This window comes from Contarinia nasturtii, unplaced genomic scaffold (assembly GCF_009176525.2).
Source record: "Contarinia nasturtii isolate CC-2019 unplaced genomic scaffold, AAFC_CNas_1.1 Cnas_scaffold_2166, whole genome shotgun sequence".
NCBI lineage: Eukaryota > Metazoa > Arthropoda > Insecta > Diptera > Cecidomyiidae > Contarinia > Contarinia nasturtii.
In genome coordinates, this window is record NW_022199493.1 from 1,217,089 (window position 1) to 1,237,831 (window position 20,743).

The 20,743-nt window shown below is 31.5% G+C and overlaps 1 protein-coding gene across 2 annotated transcripts in view; it reads right to left on the reverse strand.

The window, feature by feature from the left end:
* LOC116347897 (homeobox protein araucan) overlaps positions 1-20,743 on the reverse strand; it is a 66,534-nt gene that overhangs the window by 29,926 nt on the left and 15,865 nt on the right. For both annotated transcript variants that reach the window (XM_031778700.1, XM_031778699.1), the window contains exons 2-4: positions 15,981-16,087; positions 15,572-15,890; positions 11,770-11,891 (exon numbers count right to left, since the gene is read on the reverse strand). In XM_031778700.1, the coding sequence (XP_031634560.1) occupies positions 11,770-11,891; positions 15,572-15,890; positions 15,981-16,087 (548 nt within the window). The remainder of the gene's footprint in view (positions 1-11,769; positions 11,892-15,571; positions 15,891-15,980; positions 16,088-20,743) is intronic.

The window sequence follows — 20,743 nt, forward strand, 5'->3', positions numbered from 1 at the left end:
CCCCCAATCCCAAAATTGACCCTACATTCGGATTCCTCGTGAAAAATTACCTTTACCTTTCCATACATCATTTACCCCGAGACTCTCCTGTACCTTAAAATCGGGTTGAAAATGTATAAAAATTGATATTTATTTGGGGAAATTTTTATACCCCAAGGAGGGGTCATGAGGGTCACTATGTGAACAAAAAATGTTCGTCTCATTAAGGGCTACAACTTTGACAAAGAAAGTAATTAAATATTTTTTCTCGTTTACGAGATATAGTGATGCTATCAAACCCCCAAATATCTTATTTTGGACCCCTCTACCACATCCATCAGGAATTTTGAAAATCTGGAGTGACACGCTGGGGATGTTTACTGGCAAGATATTAATATTCGATATGAAAATTATTGATATTGCCTCAGTTTCCAATTATAAATTTCAATATATTTTTATAAAATATCATTTTCACTTTCTTTTAAATCTTCATTCAATATTATTTGATATGACCATTTATCAAATAATAAATAGCGAAATAGCAAGAAGAAATAATATTTGCTATAGCAAATGATGCGAACATTTGAGAGAAAACCATTAAATTTCCAATCGGAAAAGGGCATCATAGAGTTGGAATATATTTAATCGCGTTTGATTTTTGTCTTTTTTTTATTTTGATATTTCGAACATGCACTAGTTGCACCATTTTTGTGTATATTCTTACACATTTTATTTGATTAGCGGTAGAAAATAGACTCATTCGTGCATTGGCATTGTAGGCATTGCCTGCCGTTACTTTAATTGTTAGGTTTTTATTATTGTTTGTGGTTATTATTTGCAAAACTAAAACGAAATCAGCTTTTGCGTGTATTATGTGTACTTCGTAATCGGTTGCCAAAGCATTATACACAATTACTGTTGTTTTTGATTGTTTATAGTCGCTTTAATGAAAGGTTGTGAGACGAGAGGAAAGGAAGCGAAGGGCGAAAGAATACGCTATGAGTGGAAGAGAGATAGAAAGAAAGAAAGAAAGTAAGATTGGGAGACGTGATTGCACGTATACATACAGTGGCGTTAGGTGCAAATTAATTCAAAATTATACGCAATTTCAAAATACCAGACATTGATAACTACAACAATAACAAAAACTACAACACAACAGCAAAAAAATAATCCATATCCATAATTATTTTGAAGCGAAAAGCACGCAATGTTGACGGATTGAAAAGATATGTGTTTTGAATTTTGAAATAACTTTTGGTTAACTTGATTATACCACAATTAATTGAATTATTTTAAACAACGTCGAACAATAATTCGCCCGTAATTTATTTGTCTACAGAAGTGCAAGAGGATGTGAATATAAACTTATCTCATAATCATCTGTTTTCATGCTTATAGAGTCAGAATTGTGATCTTCAAAGTTTCTTTCAAACAGTTTATTATGTGATGACATATTACAATAACTATTTAAATTTTCAAAAACACGTACTCAACACAGAAATAAATTTATCTGTTATTCTGCAACAATTTGTGAACAAAAACAAATATTTGCTTCAACATATTCTATAAATTTATTTGAACAATATACCTCTGATATTTGATAAAATTGTTCTAAACGTTATCTTTATATGTGTGTCAATTAACGGTTGGAATAGATTGTTCTACTCTAGAAAACGTGAGTAAATTAACATTTATTATCTGTAATATGAAATAGTTTTTGTCTTTTTCATCATGAGAAAATTCAAGATTCAGCCGTTTTCACAAAATTTATCATATTTCCTCATCTTTTAAATACTGTAGATTCAAATGTAGATTTGAAATTATACGTGTCATTTATAGCATTTTACGTTTTCACCTACCAAAAATATTGAGAATGTGTCAAAGTCTCATTAAATTTAATTATTTGCGAATATTTTGAACACCAATCCCACAAAAATGAAAATGATATTAATTTTCACTCAAAATATAAATATCTTTTATTTTGTGAAATATTTTCTGGTGGTTTTTAGAGTTTTTATCAGGGACCGGGTCGCATATTTATACTTTGTATAAACGCAGACGCAACATATCGCAGACGCGCTCAATAAATATAATGTATGTGCGTGCATCTCTCAATACACGGTCACATGCACACACGAACATGCTCCATACATAGCGAACAGCGATGGATATGTTGCGTCTGCGTTTATACTTTGTATATTTATAATGCCTGCGTTTTTTATTCTAGTATAAAATTATACGCCACCCGGTCCCTGGTTTTTATCAATCCATTTGTTATGATTGTGAAAAAAGGGTTATGTTAATCATTTTATTTTGCTAATTTATTATTTTTGAATATTAGTTGACGGCCTAAGAAGAAAACAATAACATACAGAATATTCTACAAAAAGACGAATACAAATTTATGTGAGCAAAAACCAAATATACAAACAGACAGCTCAAAAGTAAAACAGCCTACTTACATGTGTTTCTTATGTAAGTAGGCTGTTTTACCTTTGCGCTGTCTGTTTGTATATTTGGTTTTTGCTCACATAAATTTGTATTCGTCTTTTTGCAGAATATTCTGTATGTTATTGTTTTCTTCTTAGGCCGTCAGTTAATGAACAGTCAATCTCACAAAATTAAAAAGAAAATTAATTTCCATTAAAAAAAAACATTTTAAAATTTAATACTTTTCTAAATTATTTTTCTGTACTTTTTGGACTTTTTATTAGTGTGACTGTGCGAGCTGCACTAGATTCAAAATTTGGGACAGATTATTTTGATATAATGTCACGAGGGAGCGTGTCATTGTTTACGAGACACAAAGACCACCGATGGATCCATAAACATAGAAACACTGTATTTTTTATTTTAACCAAACCAAAATAAACCTGTGGGGTATTCTAGCGAAATAACTCCGATCGGAATTATTTGCTAGAATACCCGCACCAATCTTTTTCCAGTCAAACGATTCTCAGAACTTTACAACATTTATGAGTCATCTCACGAGCTGAGTTAGCGAATTTACACGTTTTTCAGTTTGGCAACGTGATTTACGCAAAATACGTATATAACATTAATTTACGTCCAAATATAAAAAACTGTGAAAATTTTGTGTCAAACCATAAAAAAACGGTCATATAAAAAAACGGTCAACTCCATTTGAATTAGATAAAACCATCACATTTCAAATATTTGACCTTCACAGAATGATAGTTTTTAAATAAAATATAAAAAATATTAATAGTAAAAATTTCTGACATTTTTTACATCTTTCTTCATATTTTTTTGTTCTGTTTTACATCGTATTAAGGTATTAATAAATTTGATTTTTTATTCTTTATGTAAGTGGAGGTTGTGGGAGTCATAATGTTGTGGAGGTCATAAATGGAGATGGAAAAAAATTGCTACAACAGCTTGATCTGGAATAGAAAATATGGTAGTCTGTAACTACTGAAATATGAACATAGATTATTGTTGCTGCAAATGATATCGCTGGAGGGAGACGCAAATTAGCTCAAGTGTTATTTATCTTCAAAATTATTATTGGCGATCTCAAGTCATCACATGTGTCCAACAGTCTAAACCAGTAATGTGCGAGCTAAATTTTTCAGGGAGGTGGTTGATTTTTCGAAAACTAAAAATTCTCTAAAAAATTTCGTTTTGTACAAAAGTATTGCAATGGGTCAAAATATACGAAGACTCAAACACATGTTTTCTGAAAGTTTCCGGGATCTGGCCATTTTGAGCATGATTGTTGTTGATCTGTTCCATTTGGTAGGTCGTACGTTGTCCGCTGTACGCAACTTTTTTTTAACACGATGACTGTCCCCCAGACTTGACGTTATTTATAATTAGGGGGTTGCGAGGAATAGAAATCAATAGATTCTGAGCGAATTTGGTTGATGGAATGAATTTTCATGCCTGAAGTGATGATTTTCATGGGAAAAATTCAATTTTTCTTAGGAAAGTGGTATTTCATGTGTATTTAAATACTCAAAAATATGTATTGGGAGTTTTTGGCACGAAAAAAAACCGAATCTGATATCAGTAATGAGATACAAATAATTAGGATTTTTGTATGGGCAATGCACAGGTTTTTTTCACAAAAAATAACATTTTGATAGTTTGACATATGTCATATATATGTCCATGGGTACCAATTTGCATGAAGAACGAAAATGTTTGATGTACCTCCCACTTGATTTAAATTTCTTCAAACTTTTGTAAGAAAAATAATCTTTGTAAATTTTCACTTTATTACAATATCATGCATGTATGTCTCCAATACAAAACTCCACTTTTTTGATAATTTTGTATGAAAAGGGTTTCAAAATAATGTTTATGGCAAAATTACCGCCAGATATATTTTTTAAAGCGTTTTGTTAGAAAAAAATACTTTCAAATGTCATACAAATGAAAGAGTTAAAAATCTTTTGCGAGTACCTCTACTGTTAAATTAAAGAATATTTTGATGCAGAACATATTTTTTAGCCCCAAACTTTATCGATGGGAACTAGTATCGTATATTCCCCATACAAATTAATTTTATCGATTCTACGAATACGACATCTTTTAAAATAAAGAGGCTTACGTACGCAAGCTGACTTTTCCGCATGAAATCGAAATTTTGGGAATAAACTGAAATCATGGTCTTTGTATGGTTGCAGTAACTTAAATTACCGTGAAAACTTGTGAATATTATTTTCTCATCAAAATAAATAATCACAGCAAGTTTAAAGAAATTTCAATCCAAAAATAGCCTGTTCAAAGTTTCAGATCATTACGGTACCACAAAGGCAAGTCTTTCATACAAAAATGAAACTTTTTGTGGATTTTTGTATGAAAAGTGTGTGAAAAATTGATTGCATCTTTAAACTAACATTAGATTCGGGTTTCTCGTGCCAAAAAACCCCCAACTACACATTCATTCAGCGTTCAAATTGAAAGAATATCATTTTAAGGCATTTTTCTCATAAGTGCCTCTTCAGAGTCTAAGTTTTACACCGATCAATCAATGTCGTTGAAAATTTGACCAGATCTATTCCTCGTAGTGCCCAATCACTTCGTGAAGTCACATTTTAAATTTCATGTCTGAGCACGAAACCATCGTGTCACCAAAATGGTTGAGAAATGATCAAAAAATGTATGGATAATGTGGGTACTCCATTCGGACCAAAAAAAATTACACCGGTCAACAGATATTGCTCAAAAAGTAATCAGCACGTCTCCTAGTAGTCCCAAATCATCCTGCAAAGTCAGAATTTGAATTGAGTTTTTGGAAGAAGATTTATCGAGTTAACAAATTTTGGCAACACGCCACAGGACACAGGACACAGGACACATCACACACAGCGACGCACATTAATACGCCCCAAAATCATCTCCAATCGTGTTTTCCACATTAAATATGCATAGAAAACATGTTTTGGGATGACTTTAATTTTTTGGCCTAATACAATACCTTCCCTACACTAGGTGTGCGGAAAAGTAAAAGATACCGATTTTTGTTACTACTGTTGCTTTGACACAGCTCGAGCGCACTATACGGCTATGGCTGTATTACAGACGAACTAATACAAAAGAACACACAGACTCCGATCCTGTGTATGCGTATGTATTGTAAATTTTGCACAAGCAGCTACGATTGACGACTGAGTGCAGAATTTGTAATACATACGCATACACAGAATCGGAGTCAGTGTGTTCCTTTGTACGTTTACACGAGCTGCATTAAAACACCACTAGTAACAGAAATCGGCAAGTTTTTCAGTAGATGTCGTATTGGTGGAATCGATAAAGAAAAATCTACGATATTGGCGCTCATTGAACTTTATGATTCACCTTGAAAAACTTGAAAAAATATTATTTTGAACTATCCTAATAAAATACGCATTTACCACCATGCGGAAAAGTTTGTCGCCTGTAAGACTCTTTATTTTCCTTTGTATGTGATATTCCATGTTATCTAAATCTGTTGTTTTCTGCAGGCTAGTTAAGCGATAAATAACTTGATATGAGCTTACATTTCTAAAATATTATTTTTATACAAAATATAATAAAAAACATTCAATATTGATTTGTTTTTTTTTTTAATATTTTCAATATCTCAAAACTAGTAGCAAGCTTTCCGTTTTTTCGTGTCTATAATAAGTCTCGAAAAAAGTTCAATGCATTGTATATATCTTGAGGCATTCATTTTATCCGTAATCTAATTCATTTAATCTCAATTGGTAGTGTAAAATGTATCCGCTGTTCAACATTCGACTTTACATCATACTTTGTAATTTTGTTATCTTTTGTACGATGGTTAGCACATTTATGTTAAAGGCGTTATGCTCTCTACTGTATACAAAGAAAGCACCCTTAGCTTTCTTGAACCAGCTGCATTACTGTCCGCAGCAGAAAAACCCGTTTAAATCTATGATATAAACATACTACATAAACACATGAAATTATTAGCATAATTTTGTATTTTAATTTTCTTTTCCATGGCATTTGTCAGGTTGAACTTGATTACCGTCTGTTAAAAATCAAAAAAGGCGTTGAGTATATTTAAAAATTAATGCAAAATTCTTTTTATTTGATGAAACGCAAAGAATGAAAAATAACGTAGAGTTCTTGTATCCGAATTTGTAATATAAAAATACAAAAATAAACATATGTGCCCATGAAAAGCCTTGGAAAAATTACTTTTATCACGAAACTATATTCCTCTTTCAATGTTGTTTTTTGTTAATTTATTCAATACTTTCGAAACACTTTGTACATACTATTTTATAGCCTGTAAATTTCGTCAATTATACATTTATTTTTGATGAGCTCATGGTGATAAATGTATAATAATAATACGCTTAAAGATAGTAAATAGTTTTTAGTACATTCTAACGTTGAAAAATGTAACGATTTGGCCAATTCTGGTCATTTTCGAAAAATTAAATTGGTCTTTCCAATTAAATTTACGAATACCAATGGAATGGATATTCTTGTACCATTAACTTCCAATAATATTTCGTTTGACAACACAATGTGAACAACCCAATACATTAAGTTTTAAATTGAAAATCTAACGATTCATTTGTTCATTTACGCTGGAATAAAAAAAACTATTTATTCGGAAAGAGTTTTGCGTAATTTAATTTAAAACTCTGCAGAAGAACTTTTTTATACGTCATTTATTGCATTTATTTTTCTTTATTTGTGGAATTAGTATTTTGAATTTTCGAAATGAAACTGACATCTTTCCAACATTTTTCGATTGACACGGTGTATATGTGTCGAACCAAATCCAACGATATTCATTCATATGTATTAAACATGTGCTCGCATCGTTTGACAGTATTGTTAGTATAAACAACTATCGCACCAACCGATTTTATTCACAATAAAACATTGTTTTGTTTTCAATAGGATTTCATGAGAATTATATGTGAGTGTTTTTAGCGTGGTTTGGGCGATCAATTGATTTTATTGTCATTTCAACAACGGTTTTATGTATTCGGAATGCTGTTCGCTGGCGAATGGATGTATTCACAGTTGATTTTGTGTTCATTTTTGTTTTAATTTCCAAATAACCAAGTGTTTATGAAATTTATTGTTAATATTCCAACAACATTTCGATCGGGAAAATATTTGATGTCACATTGGAAATAAATTTCATCATTCGATTTAGAACACAGAGTCACTTTGTTGAGGTAAGACGTGATATTTATGATGCGTTCTTCATTACTGTTTCATTTGATTTGTGATAGAAGTGTTTTTATCTTATTGTGTTTGTGATCTTTGCTATATTTGGTGCATTTTTTCTAAATTTGTGTCTATTTTTTAATTTTCGTTTATTTGTATCAGTTCTTCAAGAATGAAAAGAAAAAGAGATAACAACGATTCGCCGGTATACGATGACGAAAGAAAAGAAGAAGAAAATTTTGAGGGAAAACATCACAATACCAAATACGCGATTCTACGAAAAGGAATTCTATCAAAATGTTACGAAAAGGAATGTCAGCATAAATAATATTCACGACTGGATTTTGATCATTACATGAAGTCGAACCAAGTAAATGATAACATCGCCGTGACTGTGACCAACAACATGCCATCAATGATTATCTTTGGTGCATCGGATATGCCACCCAATTGGCCATTTGGTTTTAAGAGACGGAAAAGATGTCCAGGATCGCGAAAATTTTTGGTGAGCGTCAAGAAACTTGGCCATTCAGTGGTGAAAATGGAAGATGAACATCCCAAACATGCGCGAATTGCAAAGAACGATTTCCAGTGAACACAAAATCACATCGATTTAAAGTGTGCAACGATTGCAAGGTGAAACCGATTGCTGGACTAACGGACTCAGTCGCTAGTCTACCAGATATAATTGTGGCAACGGTTAGCAAACGTGCTTTACAAATGGGACGGAAGGAAATTAAGCGTCGAATTCGCAATGGCAATTATCAGGATGTGGAGGAAATACTTTGGAATGAGTTAGCGTAGCTAGGCTTGACGTAATTTGCGTTACACAAATTTTATGGCCTTGTTGTGAGTTCATAAGAGCAGTACAGCGGTAGTACGGAGGGAAGAAGCCCGTAGGTGAGTTTTTTATTTAAAAAATGATATTCCATGTACAATTCAATTGATACTAATGATTGTCGTTCCTCTTTTCCATGTATTCACACCTGAATGTTACGCTATGGGGACCGTAAAAATGACTGAAACTACAAATCGGACCTAGTGTGTCCTTTTTCTTAGTTATTAGTTACATCACAGCCTAAAATAAACCGTTTTACCATGGGGTCAATCACGAAATTCTAGTGCATCTAGTTTTTGATAAGATTTCACTAGAAAACTAGAAAATTGAGAAAACCGAATATGACGTAAGTTTTGCGATACAATAATATTTACTATAAAAGTATATTTAATATTACTTTTCATACAAAAATTTGAAAAACATTGGATTTTTTTATGGAAGCCATGCCTGTATGATATCGTAATGAGCTGAAACTTTGCACAGGTTATTTTTTTCACTCTAAAATAACATTCAGAGGATTTGAAGAGGTAATAAGATAATAGGTACCTCCCGAACAAAATTTTGGATTTTTTGCTCAAAAACGAAAATTTTGAATGTCAGGTACCACTCGATGGGAACTAGTATCGTATATTCCCCATACAAATTAATTTTATCGATTCTACGAATACGACATCTGTTAAAAAAGATACCGATTTTTGTTACTACTGTTGCTTTGACACAGCTCGAGCGAACTATACGGCTATGGCTGTATTACAGACGAACTAATACAAAAGAACACACAGACTCCGATCCTGTGTATGCGTATGTATTGTAAAGGATCGAGTACTATCTGTCAAAATATTTCCCCTTATGCCAAGCGAAATTTATTCGATATACGGCGCTGATGTAAATGTCACTCTGTCATTTCACAATAATACTTTTTTTGGCTTGACAATAATAAGCTCTCCATTTAAAATGCATACACATTCATAATTATTGAATCGTTGAAAAAAAACATGTCAAAAAATATTTTTCTAACATTTTTCATTAAAAATTTTATAAAAAATTTTTTTATAAAAAAATTAATTTGTTTATAAATTACAATAATTTCAAAAAAAATGTTTCATCGATTAAATAAGAATCCAATGTAAATAGTAATGACAATGCGACACCTACCGTAGAAATGCAAAAAGAAACTTAGTTGGTCTCCATTGTAGCATTTTGGTCCGCCATGACAGCATCTTCGTTTTACTTGACCAATCACAGAGAAGCAAAACGAAGATGCTGTTATGGCGGACCAAAATGTTACAATTCCAAATAAGTTTCCTTTTCCATTTTTACGGTAGGTGTCGCATTGGTATTATTTCTTACATTAGATTCTTGTTCAATCTATGAAAAAAAAAATTGAAATTATTGTTATTTTTAAACAAATAAATTTAAAAAGTAGAGAATTTTTATGAAAAACGTAAGGAGAATATTTTATGATATGTTTCTTTTTTTTACTCGACCGTTCAAAAATTATGCATGTTGAATGAAGAGCTTATGTATTGTCAAGCCAAAAAATGTATTATTGTGGAATGACATAGAGTGACATTTACATCAGCGCCGTATATCGGATTAATTTCGCTTAGCAAAGGAGGAAGCGTCGTACTCGGTCCTTTTGCACAAGCAGCTACGATTGACGACTGAGTGCCGAATTTGTAATACATACGCATACACAGAATCGGAGTCAGTGTGTTCCTTTGTACGTTTACACGAGCTGTATTAAAACACCACTAGTAACAGAAATCGGCTAGTTTTTTAGTAGATGTCGTATTGGTGGAATCGATAAAGAAAAATCTACGATATTAGCGCTCATTGGTACCACTCAATTGTATTGAAATTTCTTCAAACTTTCAGAATATTAGCTTTTTGTGAAAAAAATAACATCTGCCAATTTTCACATGTATACGATATCATACAGGCATTGAAAAGTCGTTCAAAAATTATTTGTATCGCAAAACTTATATCAGATTCAGTTTTCTCATGAATTCATATTTACGGCAAAAGATACGTAATAAATGCATGTTGTGGATCACAGTGCGGAAAAGTTCATCTTACGGATGTAAGACATTTTATTTTCGAAGAAAACTGGTATTAAAGATCTTATTTAGAATTGAAAGAAAAATGTTGAAGCGAAGAATTGAATGGGTCAGAATAAAAATCCGACTTGTACCTATAAAACTGTCTATAAAAGTGTAACAAAGCGTTTTTTTACATAGAATTGTTGTTGTATTACAACAAATAAACTATGTAAAAAAAACTCCATGTTCCACTTTTAAGGACTCTGCGTACAAGTCGGACTTTTATTTTGACTCATTCAATTATAAGAATAAGTATAAAGATTACTTAGAAAAATATAAGAATTTTTGCAAAAAAACTGTTCCGAAGTGGTCTAAAACTGTTTTTCATAATTATATCAAGCTCAGTAATGTGCGAGGAAAATTTTTCAGGGGGGTGGTTTTTCGAAACCAAAAATTTCTTTGGCAAATCAGACAAATTTTCGTTTTTTTTATGGAAGTCACTTTTTGAGGCGAAAATCCCCAGCAAATTGAAAGAATTTTCTATGCGAAAAACCCTAGCAAATCGGAAAAAATTCTCTCGGAACCAAAAACCCCAGCAAATTGAAAGAATTCTCCTCAATTTTCTACATTGATGAGCTAAAAAAAAGGTCTCCACTTTTAGAATCAAAAACCCTAGCAAATTCGAATAATTTTCGCGAAAAAAAATTTCTCATCCAATCACAGGGGGTTAACGAATCTTTCGATACTATATCAATGTTTTTGACATAAATCATTGTTTTTTTTTAAGTGACAAGAATCTTTAATAAAATTTTTATTCTTAATTATATATTTATATAAAAGAATATAAAATACATGAGTGTATCATTGGAATAATTCTATATTTGTAATGTCCATTTGATTAACTGAGAATGAATGTGAGACTTCTTCCGAGATTTCAATAAACTTTTAAACTGTCATAAAAAATCACAATTTTTGTATGTTCGCGTTACATTTGAATAAAATCTCAGGAGAATCTCAACCTCATGTCATTTGTAATTTGACATTCTTATTATGTTTGCATTCTATACTTTATTCTAAAAAATATTTTCCATGGAGAAATTGCGATTATGTGAAAAAATAGTTAATAACTTATAGATGAATATCAAACATGAGAAAAAACAATTCATGATCATACACACATATGCATCACTTAGAAGAATCAAAAAGTAAAACACATTCGAACCAAATGTCAATACAAACCCATAGGCAGCTAACGCTGGATCATATGGATAATATCCTGTCGTAGGTTGAAGTCCAGCTGATGTCCAAGCACCCATATCAGTACCAGGTGGTCCGCTATCTTTTAAACCATATGGATTACTCTGTTAAAGAAAAAAATCTGATCAGGAATTTTTATTTCAACTATTTTATCGACAGGTTTATTGAAAACTATGCAGTTTTCAATAGTAAAATTCTCGCATTTGACGTCTCAATCTCTTTGTTTCCATAAAATTAAATAAATTTCTGATAGAATTAAAGTCACATATTAAGGTCATGTTTAGCTGATCTGACATGCAGCAACAAATATTCCAGTGGTACAAATTAAAAGCTTATAACGGTCATAAGATTAAACGAAGGTTTAATCAATAGGACAAGACGGCATGTTCAAAGGTATACCGGGTTAAAATAAATTATAACGATAATGGTTAATTTTCAATATCTTATCTTGAACAAATAATTCAAGATATGTTTGTGTGTTTCATTTTTTAATCAATCGGAAAGCAACAAATAAATTTACCGATGAAAATTCATCATTTCGTTTCTTATGATAAATCAAAACACTAATATAAAGTTGATAAACACTCAATTTCAATTGTGAATGAGTTAAAGTAAGATAAAATAAGAATGCCAAAAGTAAATGTCAATTCTGAATGGAAAAGATAAGTATTTTTTTCAATATTTTTTTTATATTTCACCTTAGTCAATTATTTATTGTGTTCATTCCATATGAATTCATTGTTAAGCAATCACATATCTTTTATTGGCGTTGCGATAATAATATGAGAAATTCATAAGGGAGAGTGCGGCAAAGTCAAACGATGGTTGTTTTTCTTTTCTTTTTTTAAATGATATGGAAAATGTGATTGGCAATGTAATGTTTGCATTTGGAAAAACGTGTTTTTGTGTGCTAAAAAAAGAAATTGTGTGCCGTCAATGTCGATTTGTTCTGATACTTTGTTCGATTAATATCTAATGGTAAGGATTTTTTTCAAATCAGAGGAATTGGAATTTAATACTTTTGAAAATTTCATTAATAAATGTAAATGGATTATTTTTTAATCCCAACATTGTATGAATTGCTCATGAAATTGCTATGCATTAATTAATAATTATTAATTTATATGTGTCGCCATCTACTGAAAGATGATGGAATTAAAGACATACAATTTTGCCAAATAACATCAGAAAGATTGTTCCTTGATCTCAAATTTAGATGTTGCCACCAACACAAAATTCATTCTATTTTTTGAATATCCTTTAAAGAACTACTGACGAAATTTGAGCCAAATGCATTTACCTAGGCATTTACTGAGTCATTATTTTTTGGCAGATATAAGGTCCACCAAGCTATACCACCAGAACAGTAGTGTGCGAGGAAAATTTTTCAGGGAGAGCAGGTGGTTTTTCGAAACCAAAAAATTATTTACCAAATTAGACAAATTTTCGTTTTTTATTTTTTGGAAGTCACTTTTTGAGGCGAAAATCCCTAGCAAATCGAAAGAATTTTCTATGCGAAAAACCCTAGCAAATCGGAAAAAATTCTCTCGGAACCAAAAACCCCAGCAAATTGAAAGAATTCTCCTCAATTTTCTACATTGATGAGCTAAAAAAAAGGTCTTCACTTCTTCGCGAAAAAAATCACATTAATAATATTAATCAATAAAATTCTGCATTTCATTTAAAATTTTGCAGAGAGACTTTTTGTCCAATAGGCTTAAATAGAAAAAAATCTCCAAAAGTGAAAGGTGGTCGAAGTTCAATTCCAATCGCCAAACTAATAGGGTCACAAATTAGTCACTAAATCCCGCAGTTTGCAAGGCAATCACAAAGAAATGTCCAGCCTGGATAACAACAATTAGGGAAATGTCCAATTATTGAACCATTCATATCTATTTTTGGTTATTAGAAAATATGGTTAATACGGTTGATATTTTTGTGTGTAAAAATGGTTACCGATGGACCTTTGACTTTGCTATATCACTTTTCGATTTTAGACTTTATAAGTGATGCCCTTTCAACTTGAAAGTTTCAAGTGATGTAGTCGAGGATGTTGCACTGAAACAAGCGGACATTTTTCAGAACTTTCTGAAGAAAATTGTAGTAGAAGGAGTAAGCTTTCATATAATGACTCATTTGTGAAAAACGTAGGACAACATTTATAGTATACATTTTTTAGATTTGACAAATTGGAGTATTTATTTGTGTGAATAAGTGAAAATAACGAAATATTGATAAAGAGGCATCAGATTTTGAGTTCATGCATAATGAGTGAATTGTATCAGTTGAAAATTAAAGTTACGCAGAAAACATAACTCGCGTCCATAAGAACAATTTTATTTCTATCCAAAAATGGTGACAAAAAACGTAAAATTTATGATTTTATTCTGTTTTTATTTTTTTAGTCATATTCACTTAAGAATTCCCCACATGAAAGTCCCAACTATAGGCGACAATAGGAACGATTCACTCTGACTGGTTGTAATAAATACGGGATAGCTATTTTTCGGATACTTTGCAAACTTAAGAACGATTGAATTGATATCATATATAAAGAGCCAATAGCAGCGATTACGCTCCACAGGTTAAAAACAACAATTGTCGCGCAACAGCAGCGTACACAGCATGATCTTAACATATAGTCACTTATGACTGGGGAAGAAGCTTGACATATATGATTCAAATGATATGAAATGAAGACAATAGTAACGTCTATCTGATAAAAGTTCCTTGAAAAATCGTGTTTTACACAAGATATCGAAAGAATGAGATGAGAGGCGACGGGTTGATTTCATTTTTTATATCCATATCTATATAAATTTATCTGCGTTTGAACTTTTTAAGTCATAATAAAAATGATTGGCAACATATCAACAATTCCAATACAAATAGCATGTGAAAAAACAATTAAGACTAAACAAGCGGAATCTTAGTGAAAATCGTCGCGTTTGGTGATTGAAACAAGTTTTAAACTTAATGTCTCATTTTTATTTATGTTAGCGTGACATGTATGCTGTTGTTGTTTACCTGGTTTATTACAACATGCTATCACATATGAATCAAAGAGAACTGCGATTCTGATAAAAATAAAAGGATAACATGTATTTTTGCATGTAATTGCACATATTTGAACATTTATATGAATTTTTATATTTTAATAAAACTGTGATTTGGATGAGAATTTCTTTTCGCGAAAATTATTCTAATTTGCTAGGGTTTTTGATTCTCAAAGTGGAGACCTTTTTTTTAGCTCATCAATGTAGAAAATTGAGGAGAATTCTTTCAATTTGTTGGGGTTTTTGGTTCCGAGAGGTTTTTTTCCGATTTGCTAGGGATTTTCGACTCAAAAAGTGACTTCCATAAAAAAAAACGAAAATTTGTCTGATTTACTAGAGAATTTTTTGGTTTCGAATGCTGTTTGAATGCTGAAGCGAATGGTATTAAAGTATGGTATTTGAAAATATGGTTAAAGATGATTTGAATGGAGGAGAGATACTCAAGACCTGGCTCTCTCTCTGGATAAGAGTATTGTTAGGAGGACCACCATTCCGAAAAGGCCAGACGCATAAAAGCAATTGTCTATAAATGTTCGTTGTTCTTTTAATTTGATTGATCTTTCATAACTGTAAAAAATGCGATTATATTTTCAATTTAATTTAACTCTCGATATTCCGACAAATAGTTAAGTGTCGACATGTGGCAATTTAATGTAAACAATGTTTACTAAACATATAATTGCATGATGATGATCGTGTATAATATAACCGAAATTAGTTGAACTTACCAATGGAGAATAAAAAGCTGAACTATCTACACCAATAGATGGATATGGATTTTGATCCGTAGATGGATATGGTGTTCCATAAACGCTAACTCCAGTCGCTGGTATGCGAGAGTAACCAGACAAAGCCAATCTTGCAGAGTCATATTGACACGAACAAACTGTTTGTCCGGAAACAGGATCTGTCATAATTGGTCTCCCGTTTTCGCAACACGATTGTACTGGTGCTGCAGCATTTGATGTTTGTGATTGAGCACCAGGACTTATTGCCCCGCTTTGAACACCTGTTGCTGAACCGCATCCAGGACTTATCGAAGGCCCACTGATTTTATTCAAAACAATAGAATAGTAAAATAAAATATAGATTTAAACGAGAAGACAACTAGAAATTGTCATCAATTGATTTAATTACCCATTATTTGCATTTCCAACGAGTGTACCCGACGAAGTAGTTCCACTGTTCCCAGGCACAGGCGACTGAGCGCTTCCAGATGGAGTTTGCCCACTTGCACTTAGTAACTGATTCAAATAGAAAACAAAGTCGTTATAATTCTATGCATACCAAAGATATTTTTAGTTATAATTGATTAATATTTTTAAAGTACGTTTAACTTTTAAAATGAACGAATATTTGCAATGATATTTTATCCACGTATTTCACCAATTCGAAGCTGTCAAATTTATAATTTTTTTTAAAGCAAGGTATTGTTTTTTATTTTATCAATTCTTTTGCTCATATGGTTATGGTTTGGGTTTCAAATTTAAGCTGAATATTTAATACTTGACAAAACGAAGATAGAACAAATTTTTTATAAGGCTTTTCTAAATAAAGTGTTTCATGTTTTGAAGAAAACATTAGACTTTTATTGATGGTGTATGAATTTTATCCAGGAAACACATGCGCAAGATAGATCATTGTTATTATAAATAAAAAGTCTTGCACTGTAAGACGAACTTTTCCGCCATGTACATCACGATATATGTTCGGATTCAGGAAACAAATATAATAATAATAAAATACAATGTAATTCTTCTTGATTCTATTTATTGTTCTCTCTCTGATGGTCTTATATCAACTAACTACTAAACGCCAGTCGGTCTCTCGCGTCACTCTATCGCGTATGCCTGTGCTGTGTGTTTGCCTGTGCTTGTATTCCTGTGCGTGCGTGATTGTGTATGAGTGCTATGCTCTCTCACGTATGCCTGTGTATGTACGCTTCTAACAATATATATACAAAAACAACTCAATTCACGGCAGACGTTTAACCGATCTCAATAACCATGTTAAACTGTGTTAGACCACGATGGACCGTGATGGCTGACCAAAATAACCGTATTAAATGGTGTTGAACCATTATGTTCGACTAAAATAACCGCGTCAAATCCTCCTAATTTAGGTTCGAGGAATCCAAATCGACCATTCAACTATATGGACACGGAAAAAATTTAGAGAACGGGGTCAATCAGCCAATCAAAAACCATAGGAAATCAAAAGAACTTTTCTTTCAAAAAACCTTCGCAAAACAGAATTAGATCAGACGATTTAAGAGCTAAGAGGGGGGTTATCCGTGCATGTATACATTAAATTAACAAATGTTGACATCCCCCATACAAACTTTTTAAAAATGAAAAATTTATGCAATATAAAACCATGATGGAGTGGACCATTTTCGTCCAAAATCTAATGGTATTTATTTCTCAATATTCCAAACCATCGTATAAAATCAGATTTAAAAAATCTATCACGAGAAAAGAGATAATGGGTGAATAAAAACGGTCACGTACGACATAGAACAGAACCACAACAACCATTATTTTTCATCTAGAAAAGGTCATCTCCGACCATTTTGAGAATTTTTATTTTTAGGCCCCATTACAATACTTTTCCCTTCACACTATGTGCGGGCGGAAAAGTGAAATATTTCGAAAATTAAAAAAAAATCTCAGTTTTAACTAAAATAAGAATTTTCCGCTAATAGAGTTACTCGGAGATATTAAATACATTAGAATAATTCCTTGAAATATTATCAAATCTAAATGTATAACAATCAATAATAATAAAATTTTCGGGCATATTTTTTTACAAGCTGTGTAGCTTAGGGTGGAACTATTTTTAAATTTGGTGTCATATCTCTACGTGTATTTTTCAACTTTATATTTGATATAAGAAATGAAAAATGCAAAATAGACTTACAACAGTGCCATTTCAGCGGTAACCGTGTTTTTCATACAAAACTCCCATGTATGGTAAAAAATCGCGAGAAATGAAAAAAAAAAAATTTTTTTTCTCTGATTTGCAACTACTACTGTTTTCTACAACTTTTTGGTATTTTTTTTCTACAATTTTTCTGTCATTTGGTGCGACAGAATGTATGAAATTGCTATCTCTATCACCCAAATCATTGTCCAATGCTATCTCGCTCACCCTTGCATGTAATTTCTTTATGTAAGGCATTGTGCTTACAAACAACATTCTATTGACATACAATTACGCAATAAAATTTGCTGATATAAGCCATTTGATTGTATATGAAATTTGATAATAAGAAGTTTTTTCACTTCTTGTGTGTTCTATACCGAGCCTCAATTGTCATTCAAACTTCGCAAACAAGTAGATTTGTTGAAATTTGCGAAATTTCATGTCGGTGTCATGAGGTTTTGAGTTACTCCTGTTCGTTTACATCACGAAATTTTCATTTGACGATTTTTATCAAAAAATAGTCAAATTGTTGATGTTTGAGTGATTACTTGGAACAATTAGACTTTTCTTCTAAACAACTTATTGTTGTTGGTATTGATCTTAGCCTCACTTATGATGAAAATAGGATGTCAACAATGTTGTACTTTTATTTCTGGAGTGACCAACATTTCTGTTCGAAGACTAAATTGGTTGGAATTAAAAGTAATTTAACAATTCTGAATATTTTCAACAAAATCCATATCTAAAATACACATTTTTTATGGTTTAAATGCAAAAATACTAAATCGCCACATGAAAATTTCTTGCTGTAAACGAACAGATGTAATTCAAAACCACTGACATGAAATTATAATTATCTTAACGCTTCAAAAATGCTTTTATCATTGATAACATTTGTCCGTTATATGGGATTTTACTATTTAAAAAGGAAATTTAGATCTAAATTAATTTTTACATTTTTTTCTTTGTCTTTCACTTTTGTTTTTGTTATTTTGTCCCATTATTATAAGCAAATGTTCGAAAAATGTCGCATTACATGTATTTGCATAAGAAATTGCTAACCACGAACGCAATTGATGTTTTTTGCGATAGTGAATTACATATTTGTCATTTTGTGCCACTTCTCATTAAGTGGTATCTAAATGGAAAGTTAATTGAGTTGATGAACAAAAATGAGGAGCAGATGCCAACTGCAACAGTCCTTGTATGTCATGTTATTTGAGTGCGAAAACAAAATTGAAAACATTTTTCTGCTTATAACACAAGCAAATATCAAATTCCGCATAATTATTGTTCTTTCCTTCTTTTCATTTGCCAGTAAATGGTATAAATTGAAATATATTCACGCCAATACAGAAACAGTGTGAACTAAAAATGATCACAAATTAAAAAAAAAAACAAATGATTAGAAGCATTTAATGTTTTAACAATAATGCGAAACACTTCAATTTACTAATGAAATAAAAAAGAACAAAAGGAGTCAACGAAAAGGAAAGTTAAATTATGTGGTAAATATTAGTCGGGCGACAGATGAACTTCATCATTACTAATCATGCTAAACTAGCTGCTCAGTATTGGTTGTATACGATTTTAACAACTCGTTGGTGCATTTACATTAAACCATGTGTATTTTACCTTGTAAAGCAGACTATTTTCAATTTTCAGGTCCAATTTATATGAAATAAGTATGTGTATATCCATTGTTGCTTTGATCATTCATTCGCATGTAATATTTATTCAATATTATCGTTTGCTGCAAAAATTGCACCTGTCTTGTATTTGTTTAATTGATATTCATTTGAATGTTTCAGTTTTACTTTCGTTTATAAGTTTTGCAATTGACATTCAAATCCCAACTCATAATAACATTTTGATCATCAAACGCACACACGCAAACAAGTATATTTCTAGAGAGAGATCAAAAATTATACAAAAAATCCTTAGAATTGTTTCAATCGCTATTTATAAAATCGCACATATGTGAAATCATCAATTCGAAATGTATAGTTCAAGGGCTACCTGCCAAGGTGAAGTTACGGTTTGAGCACGTCGCCATTCCAAAAGAACCTCATTCCATTGATAAAAACTGTTCTGAATCGTTTTTTTTATCTTTATTAATGGATGTAATTGATATTTTTAAATAATGATTCGAACTGAACTTATGGGATGAAATTCGTTTGTCATCTTAATAATTTAAACAGATAAAAACAATAGTGATACACGATGTGAGAACATTCACATCGTTTTAATATTAAATACAGTTAGTTATTTGTCAATCAAATCATCGAAAGACATCATGCAAACGATATGGCGGTTTAATACACATAATTGCTAATATTTATTATTTATTATCATGGTATTCGAACTTCTGCTATGGCGTCTTTCCTTTTATCGCCTTGTCTAAATCATCAATTATGCGTGCTCACAAAGAAGAAAAAGCAAGAAATACTGAAGAGAAAGGTAATTGTGAAAAAGCTACTGTCACTCATGCCGTTATGTTGAATACTCAACAACGTTCTGCTATGTTGTCTGCTCGCTGTTAGTTACTGTCTGCTTTGAAGTATTTTTTTGTTTGGTTAACGCTTTTACAGAGATGTAATGCGCACTGATATGTCAACTCAACTATTCCATGAGAATTCTAAATAAATTACAATTTAGTTTTTGTTAATTTCTTGTACTTATTTTGCTTCTCTTTTGATTCTTTCCTTTGGTTGGTTAAATGCTTAATTATTCGTTTCGCGATTGCAATCGAATGAGACGTAAAACTGTGTGATCGCAAAACAGAACACGTTTACTTCTCTTTTTTTAGTCCTTACTTTCTCACTTGTGAATATAATCGGGAAAAATATGTCAGTTGTGATCGGAGAGTGTTACTTAAACAACTCCATCGTTGGCGTTATCGTTGTCAGATATACTTTTTTTTGTTTTCCTCACTAAAATACGCAGACGTACTAGACATTTTTTTTTCGGTATTG